Source organism: Hevea brasiliensis, chromosome 16 (assembly GCF_030052815.1).
Source record: "Hevea brasiliensis isolate MT/VB/25A 57/8 chromosome 16, ASM3005281v1, whole genome shotgun sequence".
Classification (NCBI taxonomy): Eukaryota; Viridiplantae; Streptophyta; class Magnoliopsida; order Malpighiales; family Euphorbiaceae; genus Hevea; species Hevea brasiliensis.
Genome location: NC_079508.1, coordinates 17787145 through 17799570, shown reverse-complemented (window position 1 = coordinate 17799570; position 12426 = coordinate 17787145). Strand labels below are relative to the sequence as shown.

The following is a 12426-nucleotide window of genomic DNA, read 5'->3' as shown; positions in this document are numbered from 1 at the left end:
TAATGTTTTGCATTACATTTTATGAGGCCTTTCAATTAAAAACAATTTTATTTATTGATTAAAATATATTTGAAGAACACTACAAGAAAATTATCATTTAGCTATAAAATATAACTTGGAAAATTAAATACTTAGCTAAAATGACACTCTAGCTATAAATTTAGCTAGAAAAATTCTATTTTATAGCTTTTTTTTTTATTGAAAAATTAGCAACATATTAGCTAGGAAAATTACCTAGTTAAAATTTAGCCAGAAAAGGTCCCCAGCTAAATCTATAGCTAACTATTTGGCGGGAATGAAGATTGGTACCAAATTTTTTTTGCAGGATTTTTTTAGATTAGCTAGGGATTTAATACCTAGCTAATTCGTAGCAAATATATTGCTAGGGATTAATTCACAGCTACTTATGTAACACTCCAATTTTTGAAAAATATAATAAAATAAAAAATAATAATTATGGATATATTAGAAATTAGAGACCGAATTTATAAAAATTTTGGAAGAAATTTTAATGAAAAATTAGGAATAAATCTTGAAGAAATTAAATTAAATAAATTATTTGTAGAGAAAATAATTTATATGAGAATGAAGTTTTAAAGGAAATGAGTTTATTTTTGAGTCAAATACTATATTGGTGCATGCGTATTATGCGAGATATGTTGGCATAGAAATTAAAATTTTATAAATTTATTAAACTATTTAAAAAAAAAAAGAAAGATGCGATTTTCTATTGAATTTTAGTAAATGAGTATAAAAAAAAATTGATATGAAAAGTTGCAGATATTTTGGGAAATTAAAAAAAAAATTATATATATATATATATATAGTTGATGGAATTGAGAATTGAGATGGAAAGAATAATATAACTAAAGAGGAGAAATTTCTTTTGGGTGATCTAAAATGGGTAATGTTAGAATTTTATTATAACTACTAATATAGGTGCAAATTGAGGTATAAATAATAGTTTGTTAAATATTTTTTTTAATAAAAAATATATTTTGTGGATCATGGTGTAGATTAATTAGTGGATGGTTGTTTTAATAATTATTAGGAGGGCTGTTCACAGTTTGGTTAAAACTGACCAAACCATCTGATCCGAACCAACCCAACCCGACATCTATGGTTGTTTTTCAAGGTGGTTCGGGTGTTGACTTATCCACTTAAAAATGGCTATTCTTCGGTCGGTTGATGGTTGTCCATCCATTCACCCACTTAAAAATATTAACCCTAAAAATCTCTATCTGCTCACATGCTCGTTTTGGCAGACATTCATTTGCTCGGCTACAATAGAGTATCTCTACACAATTGCAGGCCCACAACACCATTACCTATAACAAAAATTGCAGATCCACAAGAGTTCCCGCTCTCTTCTAGTCTTCTATGACATACCCACCATTTCTCGTCCTCTGCTTCTTTCTTTTATTGTTCGAGATATTGATTTTCTCACCATAGCTTCCATTTCTTTGCCCCCTCCAATACAACATTCATTTTCCTTGTTTACATGAACTTCCTCTCGATTTTCTCTAAGGCAGCTTCTTTGAGGTAATTCATATATATTTTCTTCTATTTTTGATATGGTTCCTCAGAAAATGATCGAAAAAAGGTGGTTTTGCAAAAAATTGAATTGCAAATTTCTCAATTTTTTTCTTGTTTCAAGGCCTAAAAGCAAAGGCACGAGGTGCCTAGACACTACATGAGCCATTTCTCACTCACATGCTGTCGTATTAAGATTTAGTAACAATAGATATTAGTATGATTGGTTTTTTTTTTTTAAACCATGATTGGGTATTGAATATATTTAATTTGAATTGAATTGTTTTTTTTTTTCTTTTTTTTTTAAAAAAAAAATAGATTAGAATCATTGAATTCAATTTATTGTTAGCTTAACAATTCAATATAAATTTAAAAGATATTTATAATGATCTCAATATGAGAGTTTATATTTTTGTAGAATATAAAAAAACAACGATGAACCAATCCGATTTCTCAACATGTGATGGAATAAGAATTTTTAATATTTCTTTGAATTATATGGGAAAAATAAATACACTTGTGGTTCACGTGTTTCCATCAGCCAAGAGCACCATTCTTAGGATGAAATTTACAACCCAACCGACTAATCCAATTAGTTTGTACATTGGGTTGGTTGGTTTACAAAGTTTATTCCCAAACTAATATGGGAGAGGATGGTTCAATAGGTTGGGATAAAAATTTCATCCAAATTGACAAATGAACACTCCTAATTATTAGAGGTCCTAAAATGAATTTAATTAGTTAAAGTAAATTTTTGAGTTTAGTGATTCATGAAGCATTATGATCTTATGATATGTTATATTGTAAAATGTTTATGAGATTGTGTTATGCGATAAAATGGTAAAAAATTTTCTTATTGCTAATTAAGCTTATTTATGATGTTGGAAATTAAATTTAGGCAAATAACTTATTATTTTTGTGTTAATTAGAAAATCACACTATTAAATAATATAATTAGACCATATTTTAAAAACTTTTGCCATGGAATTAAATATGTGAAGGTGGTTATAATATCTATGTGTTAACATGAATTGATGACTAATTACTATATGGGTTAATATATGACTCTTTAGATTTATGCCTCAGTATGAAGTGAATTGTAAGTGTATTTAAAATTTTTAATTATCTTGGAAGATTCTGAAAGGAGTTATGGATAATTACTAAAATAAATAAATAAATAAGAAAGATGAGTCTTAAATTATATGGAGGCTCTAGATGGAAATGTCTTTTAGACAATTTATTTGTGTATAATTTTTATGGCAATTCTTGTTTTGAGCAGTGGGTACAATTTACTTATTTTAGACAATTTACTTGTGTAGAAATACCTAACCTTTTATGAATTTTATGACACATGTTCTCTGTTTTTAATCCATTAGTTATAGTTAGCTTGCTTTCTTTCTTTAACCAAAATCATAGTTCAAAGCATGTTTTTAAACAAGTTCAAAGCATGTTTTTAAACAAGTTCAAAAGCTGCTACCTTAACTGTTATTTCTACATCAATTTATCAATTTTCCTTGCTGTTGGCTTGGCTTATTTATCAGCTTATCTACACATGTAAGTTTCACTCATATATCATGTGTAAGTTTCACTCATTTATCATACTTTTATAAAAATAATTTTAAATTAGTTTGTCTCATTAAATATTATGAGATAGAGTAATATTATTACCCATGTAATATTTATGTTTGACTTTTTATGTGTTTGCAAAAATTGGTTAAAACTTACATGTGTCTGACCTTTTCTGTGTTTGCTTAGATGGATCTTACCTACTAGATGAGGATGAAATTTTGGTTGAAACTTAGAGATTCAGGATCTTATCTGCTAGGTGCAAATATTTGCGTCCTAATGTTTGTGTCTGACTAAATATGCAGATTCAAAAATCTAGTAGGTAATATTTGTGTTTGAAAATTTTTGACTAAGCATACACATTGTAAGATAGTCTTACCTACTAGATGGAGCTAAAAATTAATAAAAGTAAAAAATTTCCAATGGACCACATGGAAACTATAATGAATTAAGTATTGAAGCAATCTGCATTTTGCAAATTTTGTAATCTGAAGCAATCTGCATTTGCAGATTCTGCAATATGCCATCTGCATCGCACTACCACATAACTGTATTACATGACCTGATTATTATACACTAAAATATGTTTACAACTTCAAGAATTACTTAAGAAATCATATTTGCCCATCAAGAAAAGATCTAGATCCTTTATTCCATTTTTTTATTAATAGAAGATCTTTAATTCAATTAGGACTATCTAGCAGAACTAAACAGTGAATTGCTTGTTTAGTAGCAAATATGTACATACATTGCATGTGAACTTATTTATTCTGAACAAAACTAATGGCATTATTAAGCTATAGTCTCTTCCTTTAAACTTGTTTAGTATTCATGGAAACTATCGACGTAATAAGAATGTTGTATATTTGCTGGTTTGATATGTAGAAATCATGAGTTCCTTTCGAGCTGATCGTATGTGGATGTATAATAGACTTGTGCCAAGTCAGAAAGGGGTCACTACTAAGTTTATTAATGGTGTGCGTGGATTTATAGAGTTTGCACTAACGCAACACAACTTTGTTTCTAATGCGAGTATAAGGTGCCCATGTTCAAGATGTGAAAATAGTGGGTTTCTGATAGATATTGTTCTGCACATTTATACAAGTTTGGGTTCATGCCTAACTATTATCATTGGGTTTCACATGGGGAGCTTTTTATACCAATTTTGAGGCCAGAACCTAGTGTGCATGAAAGCACTGAAATAGTAGCTGATATTACACCAATAAATCCATACCACACTATAGTATTTGAAGCTGTTGGTTCTTGTTTCAACTTTGACTGTGATAGATTTGATATGGATGATGAAGAAGAACCTCCGAATCGAAATGTTCAATACTTTTTTGACATGTTAAGAGCTGCATAAGAGTCATTTTTCTCTGGATGTATGACTCATACTCCACTGTCAGTGGTGTGCAGGCTACTAAACATTAAGTCAGAGTTTAACATGAGCGAGAACTGTTACAACCGAATTTTGCTTCTTCTGAAAGAGCTCTTACTTGAAGATGCTAAGTTACCCAATGATTATTATAGGACCAAACAGATGGTTGCAAAGCTTGGGTTTGGATATGAAAAGATAGATGCGTGCAATACAAGTTATATCCTATATTACAAGGATAACAAAGACAGAAGGGATTATCCAAAATTTGGTCACCCACGTTATAGGCCTAGTAGAATTGGTGATGGAAAGCAAAAGGACATTCCATATAAAATACTACATTACTTTCCTTTAACACCAAGACTACAAAGGTTATATATGTTAACAAAGACAGCTGAACATATGACATTGCAGGAAAACTTATCGAAAACCTAGGGTGATGAGTCACCCAAGTGATGGAGATGCATGGAAAAAGTTTGACCAATGCCATCCTGGCATTGCATCTGAGCCTCAAGATGTTAGGCTTGGTCTTTCAGCTGATGGGTTTTCTCCTTATAGGCAAATGGCCAATCCTTATTCTTGTTGGCCAGTAATTATCATGCCATACAATCTTCCACCTGGAATGTGCATGAGCAGCCCTTACTTGTTCTTAAGTCTTATCATTCCTGGTCCAAAAAGCCTTGAGAAGAACATAGACTTATACTTGCAACCTCTCATTTATGAGTTGAAACAATTATGGGATGTTGGTGTGGAGACTTACGACTCTCATAGTAAACAGAATTTCCAAATGCGAGCAACACTTATGTGGACTATTAATGACTACCCAGCTTATGGAATGTTATCTGGATGGAGCACGAACAGTGTATTGTCATGGCCTTATTGTATGGGAAAAAGCAAGGCATTTTACTTGAAAGATGGGAAAAAGACTTCATTCTTTGATTGTCATCGTCAATTTTTGCCCATAGATCATTCATTTTGAAGGGATAGAAAATCATTTTCCAAAGGAAGGGTTGAGCGCTCTACTCCTCCTCCTAGGCTGTCTAGTGAAGAAGTTTGGAGGGAAGTATATGACCTGCCAAATTTTTTTGATGATCTTGGATTGGATAAGTTGCCGGGATTTGGTGTTTAACATAATTGGACAAAAAAAAACCATTTTTTGGGAATTGCCATATTAGCGCACAAATCTTATTCGACATAATTTTGATGTGATGCATATCGAGAAAAATGTGTTTGATAATATATTCAACACAGTAATGGATGTCAAGGGTAAAACAAAGGACAATTTCCTCCTGCTTTCTTTGATTCTATGGAACATTTGTCGATACACTTACCATATGAAGCAAAAGCTGGTGGTCCAATTCAGTTTTGTTGGATGTATCCTTTTGAGCGGTTAGTTGCTAAAATATCCTATTTGACGAAATAATTAATTTACTTGTATAAGATTTTAACTAAAACTATCTTAATATAGGATACTATACGATCTTAAGAAGAAGGTAAAAAATAAAGCCTGTGTGGAGGGATCAATATGTGAAGCTTATCTCATTCAAGAAACATCAACATTCACTTCCTATTATTTTTAGCTTCATGTTCAAACTAGGTTGAACAAAGTTAGTTGGAATGATAATAGAGATGAAGTTGATGCACCTGATGGTTACCTGGCCATGTTTGTGCACCAAGGACGTCTAACTGGGAAGATGATAGAAAGATATTTGTGTGATGATGAGTGGGATGTAGCACTCTTGTATGTGTTGTTAAATTGTGAAGAGGTTCAACCATTTGTACAGTAAGTTATTAATTTTGGCAACTTTATCGAGATATATAGTATGAGTGGCTAAAATTTAATTATAATTTATATTTCTTTGTAGTATCTTTGAAGATGAATAGAGAAGAAATTCACCGAACATTAGCCTTGAGCAGATTGATAAAGAGATAAATAGTAGATTTGCCAAGTGGTTCGAAGCTTATGTGAGTATCTTATAACTTTATTAAAAAAAAAAAGGAGAAAAACAATTTCTATTTTACTAAGCATATGTTTGGTTGATTTGGTGTATTGATAGGTTTTTGATCCAGTAAACACCATAGTTGATGAGCGGTTAAAAAATTTAGCTTGTGGTCCATATAAATGGGTGTAGACATGGCCTCACTATTTTACTAATGGCTACAGGTTCCACACGCTCACTGATGGCTCGAATAAATCAACTATAAACAGTGGTGTGCACATCAAAAGAAAAAGTTAGAGTGAATATGAAAGTGACTACAATGGTAAAGTGGAAGAACATGAGATTAAGGAAGAAATTCCTAGAAATGAAGGAGCAGATGAAATTGATAGACATGAAAATGAAGAAGAATTAGATGAATCTGACTTTGATTCTTCTGGAAATGAAGAAGATGAACAAAGTGATGGTAATATTGAGTACAATAATAGTGAAGATGATGAGGGTGAAGAATAATAAGATATTTTATAATATATCTTTATGCTTGTCACTATTTAGTTGCCTTTACAATTTACATTGACAATATGAAATTTATCTTATTTTAACTTTTATTCTATTTAATCTAACTTATGATTTTGCATGGTTTTTTTTTTTTTTTTTTTTTTTTTTTTTTTTTTGTAGTAAACATGTGTATCGCTGAAAATTAGTAATAAAAATGAATTTGGAATCCTTATATGTTAATTGCTAAAATTATAAATGAAGTAGCGTCATTTAAAGTGAAAATTAGCATAAATGGTTACTATATTTCTTGTTTATTTAAGTTCCTTGTGATTACTATTCTTGCCAGATTTTCAAGTTAAGTAATTATGCCAAGAGGTAAAGGTCGTAAACGTTTTGCCTCTAAGCAAGGAGGCATAGATGCAACATGTAGAAGAGACTCCTCACAGTCACAATCCACTTCTCGGGCAGTTGTTCCTCAACCATTAGCCCCTTCCCTTCAAGATGGTAGTTCTAATCAACCATTAGCCCATTCATATCAAGATGGTAGTTCTAATCAACCATTAGCCCCTTCATCTCATGAGAGTGGAGCTAAACAGCATGCACCTACTTCTCAAGATGTTGGTACTCAATAATAAATGCCTACATCTCATTAGATTATTCAATCATAGCTACGACGATGCATTGTTCATGGCATAAGATCATTGGCTGTAAATGGTGATACGTAAGTAATACATACTGGTTATTTAAAATTAAGTAATGTATACATAAATTATGAGATTATTCAGCACATGAAAGTGCTTCTTATTCATTTTGTAGGTTTCACCTACATGATACTGCTCAGGATGTCACATAAGCATTTAAAAAGAACTTTCATGGCTCATAGCCTTGTTGGTGCAAGGTTCTAGCTCATATTTGGGACCAATGGTTCAATCATTTTTAGGTTTAAATACTTAATTGTAATATATGACTAACTAATCTTCTTTACTAAAAGTTTAAGTTTTAATTTGAGCGTGTGGGTAGTGGAAGGTTGAGTGACACTTAAGGAAAGGCCAAAAAATCATTTTCAGAAATGAAGAAAAATACCAAAGTAGATTAGTTAAAATCATTGGGATGATTTAATGAAACATTGGAATGCAGACAATTTCAAAAAATATCATCCATCAGCTCAAAAAATAGAAAGTTGAGCAATAATGGAGAAGGTCCATCCTTATAAACTAGAGGATCAGTTGCATTTGATGAATATAGAAGAATATATGTAGGTGTTTATAAGTTTTAAACATACTTAGTATAATTTAGTTTTGTTTAAATTAACATTGATTATTTGTTTCATGATTATAGAGAGAAACGACTAATCAAGTATTGAGGGAAGATGAATTATACTTGAAGACTCATAGGACAAAAGATGATAAGTGGATTTGTGTGAAGTCAGAAAGAGTGTGGGTAAGTTTTTATCCCCTTATTTCTTAGTTTTCTCACTTTAACTTTTGTTCTTTGTCTTCGTAGATAGGTTTGTTATTCTTTTACATACCTTTTTACAATTACGTCTTGTTCTTTTTTTTTTTTTTTTTTTATCTACTTTGGTAGAACCCATTGGACTATTCTGTTTAGTGATTTCCAAGCAATCACCAGCTGAATTTAATAATATACTATTCCATTGAGTTTCTTTCCACAAATACTAACATATCCTTTGATATGCTGTGATAATTTCTTGCATTTGATATGCTGCATATTATCTTTATTGAATTTTTAAAATTTTGTGATAATTCTTTGCATATGATACACTGCATATGATACTTCCTTGCATATGATATGCTGCTTCTGATAATTCCTTGCATTTTGAGATAAACGAGACCTATGTGTTGGATTTTAAGCATCTATATGTTGCATATGATCTTTATTGAACTTTTCAATTTTAGTTGGGCAATTTCTATTGAAAAATGCTGCCAATATTTCATTAATTGACTCTTATTGACACATTACACTTAAATCCATTGCTCTGTAATTGGAAATACTGAGTTGCACTCAACATTTCATTAGTTAACTCATATCTTATCAAATGCAAAATCTCTATTCCTTCGCCCTCATAGAAACATAAAGAAGATCTCTTGTTGATAAATATTGTGATGTCTGATAATAACTAATTAATTTTTTTCTTTTCAGAATACATTCACAAGAAATATTAAGCAAAAGGTGGGTGAGAAATCAACCACAAGAAATGAAGATAGTTTCAAAGTACAGGAAAGAGATGTGAGATTAAACAGGGCAACAAAGGAAAATGAGGCACAAGAATGCAATGATGACAATAATATCTTGACTTTGCTACAAACTATCCCAAAGGAGCAAGTGTTGAATACTTGGATTGACACAATTGGTGGAGCAAAGAAAGGAAGAGTGTATGGCCTTGGCTCAATGACTCAGTTCTAGGAGAATTAACCCATGTTAGTTCTGTCCACTCTAATGCTCCAACTCCTCCAATTGTCCCTCCCTAATAAGTTATTGAAACACCTGAGTTTGAGCAAGCAGTTAATCAAGTGGTGGATCAGCAGGTGGATGATCGGGTAGATCAGCGAATAGAGCTTAAGCAAGCACGTTTTCGTGAGGAAGTAGAAGCAGCAGTCCATGCTATCAAGAGCCGCATGTTTGGTGACACACCCCTTACCCTTCTACAGTGTAGCCGAGTAAGGCATGTCACACTTAGTGTCAGAGCACCCTATCTTATCTTACTTTATCCTTTTAAAAGTTTGAACTCATTATATTTTAAAATAAATTAAATTCATAGGAGAAACTGACGGAGTTTTCTCTAATTTATTACCATTTGGCGTGTTTCGCTATTTACCTATTTAAAAATCTCAACAATATTTCAATTCATATTTTCCATAATTATCTTATCATTTCAAACATCATTATGAAATTCAATTCCATACTCATTTGTACAAATCCATTCGTGCTTAATTTATATATGAAAAATTTTAAACTTCATTAAGATATATGATTTACACACTAATTACATAAATTCATAACTTACATTATATACAAATTAATTACATTTGAAAGAGTTAATTTATTAATTTACATCGCATATATATTAAATACATTTTCATAACTTACATTACATTATAATATGATAACTATTTGTAACACCCCTATATTAAGCAGTCTATGCATTCTACTGTTTCAGTGACCAGTGTCTGTCTGGACATCTATGATGTCTGGAACTAAATTTAAATGATAGTGAGGAGACATAAAATGATGAAATACATGATAAGAGAATACAAGAAAAATTAAGAAAAAATAAAAGAGATGAAATGCAATTAGGTTAAATGAGCTGAAACCGTAGCGATGAGTGACCACACCGGGAAGTTACTGCGTAGACAGTTGACAATTCCAGGACCGCGGGAAATCCTGAAAAATAATTTTCAGGACATAATCAAAAGTCTATTGAGGTATATATGACATTGAAAATATCAAAGAAAATTTAGTGAATTGGTACAAACGAAAACTAAAATTAAAGAAACAAACGAATTCGGAATTAAATCGGTATTACCGAAAAATCTGAAATACAACCCGAAGATGGGCATTTTGGTCATTTGACACCTAGAGTTGACTTTTGACCTAAATGTCCATTAAAAATAAGTGGTATTAAATTTTAAAAATCACATGAAAAATGAAATTATGTATAAAATGTAATTAGGAAAAAATAAGAGGTGATAAATGGAAATATTGAAACTTGATTTATTTAATTAATTAAATAAAGGATTAGTGGGGTATATAAGGCCATTAGAGGACAGATTTCTCCGCTAAGTGTCTTCTTCTTCTTCTTCATTCTTCTTCTTTGCCGAATTTATTCTCTCTCAAGCTTCCTCCATAGCCGCACCATGCAAGAGCTTCATCTACCCATCTTCAAGCCATGATTCTTGTAATTGTCTTCATTAAAGTTAATCACCACACTTGAAGAAGGATATTGGCAGCAAAAAGGAAGAGATTTGATGAGGTTTTTAGGAAGCTCAAAAAAGATACAGTGTCCATTTTCTTTTCTTTGCTTAACTAAGCCTTAAATTAAGGTTATGGTGAGTTGAATTATTGAGAAATTTGGGAAATTTGATGAATATTGGGTGAGACTTAATTTCAGCAGTCATGGAAGTTCAAGGTATTTGGTTTATTTTTACATGTAATTGATGAGAAATAATATTAATTAAGGTCATAAGATGTTCTAGCAAATGTATTTCATGTGCATGTTTGAAGTTAGTACTTTGAATTAGGGCTTTGAAGGAATTGTTGAAGACCTTGAGAATTTGTCAAATTAGGCAGCCTTGATGAAGTTAGAAGATGGATATTTCCATGAAATTTAATGTTGAATTATGGTGTTGATGCATTATGGAAGTGAATGGTAAATTGCTAGTTATTTTTATTTATGTATATCATGTTGACTTTGACTTTGTGAATTAGGATTGTATATTGAATATTAAAGACTTGTATAAACTGCTCAAATTGACCAGTTTGAGATTTGATGAATGATTTAAGAATGCTATGAATCCAGAATTTCAGTGTGGGAGATGGAGGAATAGGAATTTGAAGTGTAATGTTTGTGCATTTGAGAAATTGGTTGAGGGCAGTATGTGTTTGGAGCCCTAACCTAAATTGTGTGATCCCAATTGGTATGAGGCAAATTGGAGGTAAAACTAGACTTAAAATGGACCAACTTTCATGTAGAAACTTTGCCAGAATTTTGCCTAAAAGTGACATAAAAATTTGACCTAATCCAGATTGACAATTTGCAAACCCAGAATTTTGACCAAATGAAAAACTTTCACTCATTTGGCCATAACTCACTGTAGACAGGTCCAAATGACCTGACATTTATATCATTGAAAAGTTTAGACATAAGGCTACAACCCTTGTGAAGACACTAAAGCCCAGAAATGTCATTAACCAAGTCAAATTGCTTGCCCAAGTTGGGTTATCAAAACTGTCTAGTCCCCAATGTTGTTCAGAAATTTTGGGTAGATACTAATTCGGCCAGTCATATTAAAATTAGCTTAACTTGAGCTAAAAAATTTCAAATTGAGTGATTCAAAAAGAAAATTAAAGAAGACACAATAAGGAACAATTTTGAAGAAAAGAGTTTGGCTAAATTTTTACTGTAACAATGACCAATGGAATAGTGAACTTAAGGCATGAAATCTGAAAAATTGAAATAAAGTGCAATAAGCTTTGAAACGAAATTAGCAACAAATGCCAACATAAGTGGAATATAAAATGTGACATGTTGGTGATGTAAAAACCAACTTACCTATTATGTATGAAAAGTCAATATTTTATCCAATTAGTCAAATGAATAGTAACTTCATAACCCTAAATACAATAATTCAACTTATAAGACCTAATAGTTTGAAAGGGATCTTCGAAGAAAGAAAGAAAATTGGATTAAATCAAGTCAACAAAAGAGGTTCGTGCACAACTAGCCTATTTCTATGTTTTAAATTTATAATGGGTTTTGAATGAACTTGATACTTGTAT

The 12426-nt window shown here is 31.3% G+C and overlaps 1 protein-coding gene across 11 annotated transcripts; it reads left to right on the top strand.

The window, feature by feature from the left end:
• The first annotated feature begins 1181 nt into the window (after positions 1 to 1181).
• Positions 1182 to 9723, top strand: LOC110659780 (uncharacterized). Of its 11 annotated transcripts, none has more exons than XR_009144813.1 (6): positions 1182 to 1542; positions 6340 to 6439; positions 6639 to 6877; positions 7256 to 7413; positions 8248 to 8349; positions 9070 to 9723. XR_009144813.1 is itself a non-coding variant. In XM_058138007.1 (6 exons), exons 4-6 carry the CDS (start codon positions 7275 to 7277, stop codon positions 9331 to 9333), a joined length of 618 nt encoding a protein of 205 aa, XP_057993990.1. In that variant the 5' UTR covers positions 1182 to 1542; positions 6340 to 6439; positions 6639 to 6877; positions 7256 to 7274; the 3' UTR covers positions 9334 to 9723. The 11 variants fall into 11 exon arrangements, 7 of the variants coding, with proteins under 7 accessions (XP_057993990.1, XP_057993992.1, XP_057993995.1 ...); XR_009144812.1 differs by having other exon boundaries at positions 7256 to 7630; XM_058138007.1 differs by having other exon boundaries at positions 7256 to 7526.
• The last annotated feature ends 2703 nt before the right edge of the window (positions 9724 to 12426 follow it).

Excerpts from the sequence above, each read along its gene's own strand:
- LOC110659780 (XM_058138008.1), top strand. The coding sequence starts at position 7,275 with ATGCCAAGAGGTAAAGGTCGTAAACGTTTTGCCTCTAAGCAAGGAGGC. Across the intron at positions 7,527-8,247 it reads ATGCACCTACTTCTCAAGAT|AGAGAAACGACTAATCAAGT; the intron begins GTTGGTACTCAA and ends TCATGATTATAG. Across the intron at positions 8,350-9,069 it reads TGAAGTCAGAAAGAGTGTGG|AATACATTCACAAGAAATAT; the intron begins GTAAGTTTTTAT and ends TTTTCTTTTCAG.